General features: G+C 42.0%; 1 protein-coding gene across 19 annotated transcripts in view; it reads left to right on the forward strand.

The window, feature by feature from the left end:
* Positions 1 to 217: 217 nt before the first annotated feature.
* Positions 218 to 14,379, forward strand: part of mipol1 (mirror-image polydactyly 1) — a 379,557-nt gene continuing 365,395 nt past the window's right edge. For 8 of the 19 annotated variants that reach the window (XR_013579490.1, XR_013579491.1, XM_078562779.1 and 5 more), the window contains exon 1: positions 854 to 979. Coding sequence is in view for 1 of the 19 variants with exons in the window: in XM_078562793.1 (XP_078418919.1) it covers positions 864 to 979 (116 nt within the window). In the remaining 18 variants the exon portion in view is untranslated. Of the gene's footprint in view, positions 678 to 784; positions 980 to 14,379 lie in introns of those variants that run through there. The other 11 variants (XM_078562782.1, XM_078562784.1, XM_078562785.1 and 8 more) reach the window with 6 other exon arrangements.

The following is a 14,379-nucleotide window of genomic DNA, read 5'->3' on the forward strand; positions in this document are numbered from 1 at the left end:
CAGCAGTACAACATAAAACCTTCAACATTAAGAACAAATGGTGGGGGAAAAGAGCGCAAGAGATCCAACAACTCGCAGGCACCAAATACATGCTGGTTTCTTCAGTCCTGTCAGGACAATCTAAGACCCACTTTCCTTGCCTCTGTGTTTACTTTAAACCCGTCACTTATCTAACTTTTTCCAGTTGACGAAAGGTCAACGACCTGAAACGTTAATTAACTCTGTTTCTCTCTCCCAGGATACTGCAAGAAGGATCATACGAATTCGAAACGTAAACTTTGTTTTTCTCTTTCACAGGTACCGTCAGACCTGCTGAGTTTTTCCAGCGTTTCTTGTTTTTGACACTACAAGACCTCTGTTGAGTACTCCTAGCATTTTCTGTTTTCATTTCAGAGTTCCGGCATCGTCAATATTTAGCTTTTGCATTTACTATTCAACCTGTGCTACTGGGAGAAAAGGGGCTCGAGCAAAACTTTAACCCGTCTTTTCCCTAGTTAGAGATGTTAACTGGCCTCTTGTGTTTCCTATCTCTGTTTAATCTGCAGTTTGTCTCCAATAATTAGCTGCAGTTGCAGCTAGGTGACGCTATGCGTCCCGAGAGTCGTAGTTTACGACGAGAATTTCAATCCTGAGTTCGCACGGCGGCGGGGAACGATGGAAAGGCAATAAATAATCCGGTGAGCTCTGGCGTGTTTCGGGAGGTTGATATAGAAACTGTTTTGATTTGCAGTGCTGGCTGTGATAACGAGCAGCGGCGGTTGATCGCCCGAAACTGCCGCTTGTTCCACAGAGGCGGTAGGGGGGGGGGGGCAGTATTCCGTGACCCGGAAGCGCTGTGTGCCGTTTTTTCGGGCTGTATTCGAATGCGAGTCAGTTGGGATCTGCCGGCTGGAAGCGCGAGCGAGCTGGGCTGCAGCAGCAAGTGCAACGTTATCGTCCATCGGGTTACGCGTAAGTCTTCAAGCCTCCCGTCTGAAAAGTAAGCGAGCGAGCTCCTGGGCTCATGGCGTTAGTTTGGAATGGACAGAGAGTGGAAGAATTGTGTGTTATGACTATCTGGTTGCGCAGCTGCCTGTAACGTCGGGCCAGTTATTAATCCTGTGTCATTGGTAACGTCACCGATAAAGGAAAGCATGACTTAATAAACACAAATACCAGAGATCTATAACATCCTGGTCGCTACAGCAATGCTTAAACACAGTTTATGAAGACAACAGATATCATTTTCTGGTCTGTCGCATATTGCAATTAACTTATTGGGGCTGGGCTGAACATACGAGCGAGGAGTAGGTCATTCAGCCCCTCAAGCCTGCTGCACCATTTAATAAGATCATGGCTGATCCAGTGGTAACCTAAAATCTACATCCCATGTACCCCCAATAACCTATCAACCCCCCTTGCTTACCAAGAATCTATCCACCTCTGCCTTAAAAATATTCAAAGACTCTGGTTCCACCACCTTTTCAGGAAGAGAATTCCAAAGATTCACGACCCTCTGAGTGAAAAATTTCACCTCACCTCTGTTTTAAATGGGTGACCCCTTATTTTTAAACAGTGACCCCTAGTTCTAGATTCTCCTACAAGAGGAAACATCCTCTCCACATCCACCCTGTCAAGACCCCTCAGGATCTTCTGTTTCAATGAATGAAAGATGCCTAATCTACTTGATTTCTTACATTGTTAAAAATAATTAATAAAGAATAGTGTTATAGATTGTGTGTTGGAATGTTGTTTGATGTCTCATTAGGAGGTCTTGGAGGCTTGTACGTCATAACTATATACATCTCCAAAATACTGCCCTGCATAGGTGCTGGCTCCTTCCAGACTCTACCACATTCAGTCCATTATCTCTACATCACACTGTGGGCGGTGCTGTTCTGCAGTCCCACATTAACCCTTGCTCTGCCTGAACACCCTATACTACATCTCCCCCAAGTCCTTACCCAAATATACATACAATACAATCTTCTTTGCTTCCATGCTACCCTTTCTCGCCACCACTCAAGTCTTTGACTTCATAAATTCATACTGTATGGAGGCTTGACAATTCTTCTAGATCTCGGTTCTTGTCATGTTTGGGGGATTGGTAGTCTCAGTTGCTTTGGATTGACGTTGTTGGTTTGGCGTTGAAATTGTAGTACTGTGTCTCTGGCACTTGGTTGTTTCCATTTGATTCGGATTTTGTACTCCGAGTTGTGTTTCTCTTTATTGATACTGTTTGGGCACTGAGAGTTGTGCCTTTCCTTCCGAAGGGAATGTTCACTCAATTCATTCCTAGAGTACACTCATTTTTTTTCCCCTATGGGGTCTGCCATGTTCTTGCTGGATGTTGATGTTTCAAAAATGGAACATTCATTTCCACTTGTTTCACAACTTTAGCCAGGTATTTGTTTACTCCCTTGTTTTCCAATCCTTTTCCAAGCTTATGAATTTCTTCATTCAGCTCAGCAACTACTCTAGTGAGTTCAGTTCTCTTTGTTTCAGGGTTATCGGTGATGTTCTTATACAAGCTTAACAGATTCATTGGGTATTCAGTTCCTTTAGGAATATTTCTTCCATGGTCACCAACTGCTCCTTAGACTCATTCAATTCACTTGTTAGATCCTCTGTTTCTTAGAATTTTCCTTATCTTCCATTCAAAGTCTGGATTTGCTCTTCCATTCTGCGCATCTCATCTTCCATATTTTCCGATTGGGTTGAAGTTCAATAGTTTCATTGCTCTTTCATGATGAAGTTCCAACATTTCATCAGTTTTGGTTGTTAATTTTGCATTTAAGCAACTGTTCTGATTCATTAGTAATTTATTTTCTTGTTCCAGGCATTTTGCACAATACTCAATAGATACTTCTGATACTTGAAGTTCATCAAGTTCTAATTTTTCATTAGCAAACTCATCTTTCGTATGTAAAAGTTGGTGGCAGAGCCTAATTTCTATGTTCTATCCTTCAAGCTCACATGCTTTAATGGGCACTTCTGCTCATTGTTTTTGAGACTTTACGCTCTTTTATGAGAACTTCTACCTTCGCTTTGGTATTCTGCAGAGGTGGAAGAGAACTCTCTTTTCTGACTGTCAAATTGGAACTGCAATTTCTACTTTTTCTTGACATTCCAGGTTCTTGACTTTCATTTCAGCCATGGAATTTTTCAATAACACAGTGGTTCTCAGTAAGTGTGAGGCATCCAGTGCTTTTCCTTCTAGTTCCTTGAGCTTCAGTGGGGATTTACATGTCCAATCTTATTTCTGTATTTTATTTTTCTGTCTGCAGCAGACCTTTGTCCTTGTCCTTCATTTTAGTTTAGCTATTGACTAGGTCTGTCTCCAGCCAAGTCTTAACTTGTTTCAGTTCTATAACTGTGCTACGCATGGCGACATCATCTGCTCGCAGCTTGGAAAGTTCTATGGCTTTTCCTTTCAATGCCTTCTCTTTTCCCTTCAGCTCTTTGGTCTCTTTCTTGTACCTCTTGACTTCCTCCTGGAATATAGAACATTCCTGAGTCTTCTCTGCCAACTGGTTCTTCAGTTCGTTCAGAGTGACAATAAATTCATAGAAACATAGGAAATAGGAACAGGAGTAGGCCATTTGGCCCTTCGAGCCTGCTCCGCCATTCAGTATGATCGTGGCTGATGCTCTATCTCAACACCATACTTGTATGCTGTCTCCATACGCATCGTGCCTTTAGAGTCCAGAAATGTATCTGTTCCCTTCTTAAATATATTCAGTGACTTGGCCTCCACAGCCTTCTGTGGTAGAGAATTCCACCTCCTCATCTCAGTCGTAAAAGGTCTACCCCGTATCCTGAGACTGTGACTCCTTGCTCTAGAGCTCCCAGCCAGAGGAAGCATCATCCTGCATCCAGTCTGTTCAGTCCTGTCAGAATTTTATACGTTTCAATGAGATCTTCTCTCATTTTTCTAAACTGCAGTGAATACAGACCCAGTCGACCCAATCTCTCCTCATATGACAATCCTGCCATCCCAGGAATCAGCCTGGTGAATCTTCGCTGCACTCCCTCTATAGCAAGTATATCCTTTCTTGGGTAAGGAGACCATGTTCATTTAGCTTCTCCTCATAATTTTCCAGAGGAACAAATTTGACCTGAAGGACCCTTGTAAAGGTCCTTCAGCAGGTTTTCTTTTTCTTTGCAAAGCTCAATTGCTTTGTCGAGTTTTCCTGTAATTCAGCAGAGTCTCCTTGACTTTGTCTTGCTGTTCTTCCATTCTGTTGTTCAAGACAGTCTTGATTCCTACATGCTGCTGGAGGGTTATGTACTTCTCTTGCATTTGATCTCAAAGGATAATCAGTTGTTCTTTGAACTGTTTAATTTCTTGTTGACCTTTTGCCAACTCACGCTGCGCTTCAGTGTTTTGTTGTGTTGCCACTGATAGTTCTAGCACAGCTTTTTCTGAAGTAGTATTCAGCATTCTTTTTAATTCATGTTTTTTAAGTGTCTTTCAGGGCAGTGATTTCTTTGAGTACCTTTTCTGTCTGCTGTTGTGCCTGATTGTACCTCTGATTGAGTTCTTCCAATTCAGCTTTGAAACATAGAAAATAGGAGGAGGAGTAGGTCACTCTGCCCTTTGAGCCTTTTCCACCATTCAATATGATCATGGCTGATCCTCTATCTCAACGCCATACTCCTGCGCTCTCCCCATACTCCTTGATCCCTGCGGTACCCCACTGATCCCTGCGGTACCCCACTAGTCACTGCCTGCCACTCCAAAAAGACCCATTTATTCATACTCACTGTTTCCTGTCTGCTAACCAATTCTCAATCCATGCCAATATAAAAGATCAATGGGATTAGACAAAGTCAACATGGATTTATGAAAGGGGATAATGTTTGACAAACCTACTAGAGTTTTTTGAGGACATAACTAGCAGAATAGATAAGGGAGAACCAGCAGATGTGGCACATTTGGATATTCTGATAAAGTCCCATGTAAGAGGTTAGTGTGCAAAATTAAAGCACATGGGATTGGCGGTAATATATTGGCATGGATTGAAAATTGGTTAGCAGACAGGAAACAGTGAGTATGAATAAATGGGTCTTTTCGGAGTGGCAGGCAGTGACTAGTGGGGTACCGCAGGGATCAGTGGGGTACTGCAGGGATCAAGGAGTATGGGGAGAGCGCAGGAGTATGGCGTTGAGATAGAGGATCAGCCATGATCATATTGAATGGTGGAACAGGCTCAAAGGGCCGAGTGACCTACTCCTCCTCCTATTTTCTATGTTTCAAAGCTGAGTTGGAAGAACCACCTTTTTATAATAGCATTTTCCCTGTTACTGATGTTAGGCTAACTGGTCTGTTATTCACTATTTTCTCTCTCCACCCTTTTTTAAATAGTGGGGTTACATTTTCCACCCTCCAATCTGCCAGAGCTGTTCCAGAATCTACAGAATTTTGAAAGATGACAACCAATGCTTCCACTATTTCCATGGCCACCTCCTTTTAGTACCCTGGGATGTAGATTATTGGGCCCTGGGGATTTATCGGCTTTCAGTTCCATTAATTTCTCCAGCACTATTGTTTTAGTAATACTAATTTCCTTCAATTCCTCCTTCTGACTAGACCCTTGGTTCCCTAGTACTTCTGGGAAGTTATTTGTGTCTTGCTGTGTGAAGGCAGAACTGGAGTAGTTGTTTAATTGCTCTGCCATTTCCCTGTTTTCTATTACAAATTCACCCATTTTGGACTGTAAGGGACCTACATTTGTCTTCACTAAACTTTTTCTTTTTACATACTTAGAAGCTTTTACAGTCTGCTTTTATGTTCTTTGCAAGTTTACTCTCATACTCTATTTTTCCCCTCTTAATCAATCTCTTGGCCCTCTTTCTCTGAATTTTAAACTGCTCCCAATCTTCAGGCATGCTACTTTTTCTAACAACTTTATATGACTCCTCTTTGGATCTAATACTGTCTTTAATTTCTTTTGTTAGCCATGGTTGGGTGCTTTTTCCTGTTGTGTTTTTGTGCTAGAAAGAAATGTATAACTGTTGCAATGCATACATTAGTTCTTAAATATTAGCCATTTTCTATCCTTTTAATGAAGCTCCCCAGTCTATCTTGGCCAAATCACGCCTCATACCTTTGTAGTTTCCTTGAAGATATAGGACCCTAGTTTCAGATTGGACTACTTCACCTTCATCCTAATAAAGAACTCTATCATGTTATGGTCACTGTTCTCCAAAGGCCCCCCGCACAACAAGATTACTAATTAAACCCTTCTCATTGCACAATACCAAATCTAGGATAGCCTGTTCCCTAGTCAGTTCCTCGACACACTGGTCAAAATAACCATCTCATACGCACTCTAGGAATTCATTCACCACAGTACTATTGCTAATTTGGTTTGCCCAGTCTGTATGTAGATTAAAGTCACCCATGATTAATGTAGCACCCTTGTTACATGCATCTCTAATTTCCTGTTTAATGCCACCCCCTACCTTATCACTACTGTTTGGAGGCTGATAGAAAACTCCCACGAATATTTTCCTTCCTTTGTTGCTTCTTAGCTCCACCCAGACTGATTCTACATTTAGATTTTCTGAGCCAATATTCTCTCTCACTATAGCACTGATTTCATCCTTAACTAACAATGCCACGCCATCAACTTTTCCTTTTTGCCTGTCCTTCCTAAATATTGAGTACCCTTGGACATTCAATTCTCAGCCTTGGTCACCCTGCAGGCATGTCTCCGTAATCGCAATCATATCGTACCCATTTACATCTATTTGTGCTATTAGTCCGTCTACCTTACAGCGAATGCTCCATGCATTCAGATCTAGTGCCTTTAGACTTGTCTTTTTTAACATTTTTTTGCACATCTTTTTTGTCCTATGGCCCTTTTTGCTGTTAGCCCTTGTTTCCTCTGCCTTCCACTTTTGCTTTCTGCTTTTCTGTCTTCCATTCCCATCTTTGTTTCCCTCTCTTGTGTCTCCCTGCTCCGGTTCCCATCCCCCTGCCAGCCTAGTTTAAACCCTCCCCCATAGTACTAGCGAATACCCCTGCAAGGATATTGGTCCTGGTCCTGCTGGGGTGCGATCCGTCCAGCTTGTATAGGTCCTGTCTTCCCCAGAATCGCTCTCAATGCCTTAGAAATCTAAATCCATCTCTCCAGCCATGCATTCAACTGGTCTATTCTCCTCTTCCTAATCTCGCTAGCATGTGACATTGGGAGTAATCCTGAGATTACTATCTTTGAGGTCCTGTTTTTTAATTTATTTCCTAGCTCCCTATATTCTGCTTTTCAGGTCCTCATCCCTCTTTTTTTCCTATGTTGTTGATACAAATATTTTCCTGTGGAACAGCTTCATTTTCTTTTTGTAGGGTTTGTTTCTTTTGGGTTACCTCAGATAGCTTTCCTTCGTTCACAGCATCTGCTCGCTCTGCACTACAACCTGCTGTTGCAGTTTGGGTAAATTCCAAATGTTGGCATTTTCAAAGCCCTATTTTTAAGCCTTTTAGCTGCTTCTCGGCCTCTTCTTTCTTCTGCACTAAACTCTTCGGCTCGTGCACTTCATTGCGCTGACATGGTCTGCAACCATCTTGTGGTTTGCTTGGGTATTGTCGCCCTGGCCCTGGTGTCTCCTGTCACTCTCGACCCTTTATTGGAGGTGCTCTAGACCTTTTTTTTTTAGGGTCTGTGCTCCCCACAACTTGGAGTTTAAAATATTTGTCTAAGTCTTTTAATATCTCACCCAATGTGGTTGAGGATCCATGTATACCTTGTCTTAGGTTTACTTCATCCACAATACACCAAACAGGTGTAAAAACATCTTCACTTTTACTTCTTCTGATTTCTTGCTTAATCCTTATGTACTCCTGTAATCTAAAAATGTTCTTCTCCAAGACGCCCAATTTTTTTTTCTGTTTTTGATCCTTGCCTTAGCCTAAGTTGGTCTGGTAGTTTAATTTACTATATATGGCTGTTTTTCATAACAGGTAAGTACCTCTTTTAATTTTTTTCAATATGGCACCGCAGCTGCTTTTCCCCCCCCCACCCCCCTTTGTTCGTCTAGCGCCTGTATGGTTTTCGCGGCCTCTTGTTGTGCTGACGGGCCTGTTTTGTTTTTTGAACTGATTAACTCTGCAGAAAGTCTGGGCCAAGTCTGGGATTTTAAAATCAGAGAAGTTATACTGGAAGGTGATTTTTCAGCTTTGCCTTCAGCTTTAAAACTCTGTCCTTCATTCTCAGCTGCCACGTGTTATGGTGCTGGCTGTGGACCTGTTGCTGTAGCTTTCTTCCACGTGTGCATTGGTATGCTAGTGATGATCCTGATTGCTGCATATTTTAAAAGGTAATTTCTGGCTTTTTACTGTATTTTGCATACCCTTTTTGTGATTTGGGTAGTACCTTTGATTCTGTGTTTACTCAGGCTCTTTCCATCAGCACAATGGATTATCCTCCTGCCTTTTAGCCTTTTTTGTTTTTTGAATTTTGCTCAGCCTTTTGTGATCTGGCTAGGTCCTATGTCTCTGCCCCTGCATTCAATCAGGCCGGGCTTTTCATCTGCACAGTGGATTCTTCTGCTGCCTTTCAGCCTTTTATTCCTTTTCTGAATTTTGCTCAACCTTTTGTGAGCTAGCTAGGTCCCTTGATGCTATGTTTGATCAGGTCTGACAGTGGACCTCCATATACCCTGGTGGAGCCCTTCAGCCTCCACGTCTGCAATGGAGTTTCTTTTTCGGCGATCTCCAACTGTCTCTTCAATTTATGTGCACTTTGCTCAGGTCAGACTTCAGATTCTTTAGGTTTTCATGCTTTCTGGATTTTGGGGTCCATCCTTCACTGCCACCACGTTGTAAGGTTTTTTGGTGTCTCACCTAAGTAGTCTGCAGGCTTGTTTGGTTGAAGATAAACTATTAGTAACCCATAACTATATACATCTCCAAGGTTCAGCCCTACAAGAGTGCTGTCTCCATGCTGGCTCCCTCCAGATTCTACTACGCACAGTCCCCTATCATATGACACTGTATATCATACTGTGGGTGATACTGTTCTCTATTCCCACATTAAACCTAGCTCTGCCCAAACACCCTTTATAATACATTATGTCATAAGGCTAACCTTGCTGTATGAGTACGAGGAATTTGTTCAGGACTTATTTGTGGCACTGAGTTATTTGAGACCGGAAATAAACATCCGCTTGTGTGGTACTGTTGTATTTACTTAATATTACGTTGGTGTAAACAGCTTAATGTACTGATAGGATCATGCATGGTTTATTGTTCTTTATGGATTGTTTGGTTTATTTTCAGTAGTCTTCAGATAACAGTTGAATTAACATGTTCAGTGCGTTGTGTTCATTGAGTTTGATATGTTATGAGTTTGATATGCTATGGATTGTTTAAATATAAGATCTTTGTAGAAACATTTCAGTCATGAGCAATAGAATTGCAATTCAAATGTACAGATGATTACTTTGGCCAAAAACTAAATATTTGTATGAAGCATCAAATGATGTGGCAGTTGCAAAACACTTCAGCACTTGAAATACTGCATTGACTGGCTATTTAACTCACATTATTACGGGTTTTGTTTATAGTATTATAAAATGTCTGTTTCTGAAAAACTTTCTTGCCAAGACAATAAACATTAAAATGTCTATCTTATTCTTTACTTGCCTGAACACTGCCGTAGAGAATTTGGAAACAATTTGTGAGCAGTTAGAATCATGTTAATATTGGGAAGACCATCCATGGGCCAGACACAATGGGTCAGGATGTTGGGTATGTCAACAAAAAATGCAATGGATAAGAAGCTTTATCAATAATATTGCCATCCATTGTTTACTCAAAATGGGTCAGGATGCTAAGTATGTTAGCAAAAAATACAATGGATAAAAAGCCTTCTCCGTAATGGTGTATCGGGTAAAATCAGTCAGCTTACTAATACAACCTACAGCTTCAATTTTTTTCCAAAACCTGACATTGGTAGAGGAATCACTGAAGAGGCAAGATCAATTTGTGGAACCACTGTCCTTTGACCTCTGAGATCTGGATTCAACACCAGCCCAGGTTGAACTATTGAAGGTGTCATCTCTATCTAATTGTTGCTAAACTGACTGAAATGAGTTATCATAGAATGGCCTCCTTCTGTGCTGTAACAATTTAGCCCACTGTGTCCATACCAGCTTTCTGCAAGAGAAACTCAGCTAGTCCCACTTCCCCTGCCTTTTCCATATAGCCCTGCAAACTTTTTCTCTTAAGTATCCAATTCTCTTTTGAAAGCCACAACTGGATCTGCCTCCACACACTCAGGATTCCAGATCTAACCACTCATTGCATAAAAAAGGTTTTTCCTCATGTCATCTTTGGTTCTTTTGTCGTTCACCTTAAATTGGTGTCCCATGGTTCATGACCCTTCTGCCAGTGGGGTCATTTCCTCCCTATTTACTCTGTCCAGACCCTTCGCAATTTTGAACATCTACCAAATTAACTCTCAACCTTCTCTGCTCTAAGGAGAACAACCTCAGTTTCTCCAATTTTTCCATGTAACTGAAGCTTCTCATCCCCGGATCCATTCTTTTCTGCACCCTCTCTGATGCCTTCGCATCGTTTTTAAAATATGGTGACAATATTGGATACGATACCCCTGTTGAGGCTTGAACAGGCGTTTTGTGAAGGTTCATCATAACTTCCTTGCTTTTGTACTCAATGCTTCTATTTATAAAGCCCAGATTCCCCTATGCATTATCAACCATGTTCTCAGCTTGCCCTGCCACCTTCAATGATTTGTGCACATTTAACCCCAGGTCCCCCTGCTCCTGCATCCTGTTTAGAATTGTATCCTTTTTATATTTCCTCTCCTCATTCTTCCTCCCAAAATGTATCACTTCACTTCCCTGCATTAAATTTCATCTGCCATGCGTCTGCCCATTCTACCAGCCTATGTCTTTTTGAAATCTACCACTATCCTCCTCACAGTTCACGTACTTCCAAGTTTTCGTCATTGCAACTTTTGAAATTGTGCTCAGCACACCTGAGTCTAGATTGTTAACAAAGATCAAGAAAAGCGGTGGTCCAAAGACCAACCCATGGGGAACCCCACTATATATCTTCCTCCAAAAAAAACATTCACCACTGTTCTGTTTCCTGTCACTTAGGTGACTTTGCATCCTTGCTGCCACTGTCCATTTTATTCTATGGGCTTCAACTTTGCTGATGGGCCAGATATATAGCGCTTTATCAAATACCTTTGTGTCCTAGACTTAACTGTCCTCAGCTGCTTCATCAATGACTTCCACCATAAGGTCAGAAGTGAGGATGTTCGCTGATGATTGCAAAATGTTCAGCACCATTACGACTCCTCAGATACTGAAGCAGTCTGTGTACAAATGCAGCAGGACCTGGACAATATCCAAGTTGGCTGACAAGTGGCAAGTAAGATTCGTGCCACATAAGTGCCACATCAGGCAATGACCGTCTCCAACAAGAGAGAATCCAACCATCACCCCTTGATGTTCAATGGCATTACCATCACTGAATCCCCCACTATCAACATCATGGGGAGTTACCATTGACTAGAAACTGAACTGGACTAGCCATATAACTACTGTGGCTACAAGATCAGGTCAGAGGCTAGGAATCCTGCAGTGAGTTACTCACCTCCTGGCTCCCCAAAGCATGTCCACCATCCTCAAGGCACAAATCAAGAGTGTGATGGAATACTCTCCACTTGCCTGGATGATTGCTGCTCCAACAGCACTCAAGAAGCTTGACACCAGCACAAAGCAGCTTGATTTGGCACCCCATCCATAAACATTCACTCCCTCCACTGCCGATGCACAGTGGCAGCAGTGTGTACCATCCACAAGAAGCACTGCAGGAACTCACCAAGGCTCCTGAAACAGCATGTTCCAAACCCACGACAACTACCACCTAATAGGGCAAGGACAGCAGATAGATGGGAACACGACCACCTGGCAGTTCCCCTCCAAGTCACTCACCATCCTGACTTGGAAATATATTGCTGTTACTTCACTGTTGCTGGGTCAAAATCCTGGAACTCCCTTCCTAACAGCACTGTGAGTGTAACTACACCACATAGACTGCAGCGGTTCAAGAAGGCAGCTCACCACCACCACCTCAAGGGCAAATAGGGATAGGCAATAAATGCTGGCCTAGCTAGCGACATCCACATCCTATGAATGAATAAAAAAGATGGAAGTCCATGTCCCCTACATCAGCCATGTTACTTCATCAATAGACTCAATCAAGTTAGTTAAATATGATTTTCCTTAACAAATCCATGATGCCTTCGAGTTTGAACTTGAGCTGTGTTCATTCAGTTGTTGGTGTAAGTTTGTAGTAAAACTATTGTTGGCTATTAACTTGGCAACCTCCACCTAGAAATGCACAAAGATGGTTGATCTTAAAAAAAAAAGCCATGGTGCTGCTTTTCTTCAAGGTGGCATAAAATCAAGGAGAGTATTTTACTTTTTATTATTATGTTGTGCTTCTATAGGATCTTGAATATAACAACACCCCAAGGCCCTTCATAAAGATTTGGGGGAAGCCAAGTTGGTGTACGGAGGCCATTATGGGAGGTTGCTGAAATCGTCAAAGTGGAACAGTTTAGGAGAGTAGTCATTTGATGGTACAGAACTTGAATGTTGCTGAAGAACGACATGCTGTCAAAGCTTTTAATTTTGCATTCATCAGGGTAGATGCAAGAATGCCAAAAGTCAAAGGGAGCAACGATTTATGCTGCATGACAAAAGGATGCTGATAGGTTGGTTGAGGCATTTCCATAGAGAATGCACCTAGGAACTGTTGTTTCTCCCCCTACCTCAACTCTGCTTTTGTTTAACATGCAAGGACCTGTCCTCTGCAAGCAGAAAGAAAATGTTCAGGGATTGTACTTTTTTTGAATGAAACAAAAGTATGGAGGACAGGAGTTCCCGGATACATTTTCCATGGCAACGCCTCAGCCAATCAGCCGACTTTTCAACCAATCAACACCCTTTTGTCTTGGGGTGTACATGGTTGCTCCCTTTGAAATTTGGCATTCTTGAGGCTGTCCTGTTGCGTGCAAGACGAAAAGCTTTAATGGAATGTCTCTCTTTTTTCAGAAATATTTTGGGAGAAGCTGGTGAACGTAGGAAGGGAGGCAATAAGGCAAGGGTTTAGAAAGAGATTTCCAAATGACTGAAGACTTCACTAAATTAAGTTTCACTGAGAAGTCTAGCACTCTCCCTCTCACAGTGATACTGCAACTGATTGCAACGTTCTTTACTGAGAAGACATTGGAGACGGTGCAGAAAAGATTTACCAGAATACTTCCAAGGGTAAGGGACTTCAGTTGCATGGATAGATTGGAGAAGGTTGGACTGTTTTCCTTGGAGAAGAGAATGTTGAGAGGAGATTTGATAAGGGTATTGAAAATCATAAGGGGTCAGAGTGGATAAGGAGAAGCTATTCCCATTGGTGGAAGGGTTGAGAACCAGAGGACCAATTTTAAAGTGGCAAAAGAACCAAAGATGAAATGAAGGAAAACCTTTATACACTGAGAGTGGTTAGGATCTGGACTGCATGCCTGAGTGTGGGGTGGATGCAGATTTTATTTGTAGCTTTCTAAAGGGAATTGGATAATTAATTGAAGAGAGAATTTTCTGGGCTCTGGTGAAAAGGTGGGGAAAATGGGACCAGCTGAGTTGCTCTTGCAGCGAGCTGGCATGGATATGACAGGTCAAATGACCTCCTTGTGTGCTGTAATCATTGATTCTATGAATTCTCCAAGTGTGGTGATCTCGAGAGGTGATCTTATTGAAACATACAAGATCCTGAGGGGACTTGACAGTTTGGATGCTGAGAGGATTGTTTCCCCTTGTTGGGGAGCCTAGAACTAGGGGACACAGTTTAAAAATGAGGGGTCTCCCACTTAAGAATGAGATAAGGAGAAATCTTTCTCTGAGGGTTTATTAATCTTTGGAATTCGCTTCCCCAAAAAGCAGTGGAGACTGTGTCATTGAATATATTCAAGGCTGAGTAACATAGATTTTTGATCAACGAGGGAGTCAAGGATCATGAGGGGCAGATGGGAAAGTGGAGTTGAAGCCACAATCATAGCCATGATTATTGAATGGTGGAGCAGGCTCGAGGGGCCAAATGGCCCACTCCTGCTTCTAATTCTTGTGTGGAGTGATGTATTCAGGTGACAGCCCAATCACATTAAAGAATTTCCACTGCAAAACAAGAAACAACACAGTAAAATGGGGATTGGGATATAGACATGGGGTGCAGGTAGAGTCTAAAGTATTCTGACAACTTTTTTAAAGTTATTAAAAATTTTGCTTAAATCTACGAATCATTTCATAGCACTGCACAATTCTAAATTATTTTCTTAGGTCTAGTACTGTTGTTCATCAAATTTT

This window comes from Cetorhinus maximus, chromosome 18, assembly GCF_964194155.1.
Source record: "Cetorhinus maximus chromosome 18, sCetMax3.hap1.1, whole genome shotgun sequence".
NCBI classification, from domain to species: domain Eukaryota; kingdom Metazoa; phylum Chordata; class Chondrichthyes; order Lamniformes; family Cetorhinidae; genus Cetorhinus; species Cetorhinus maximus.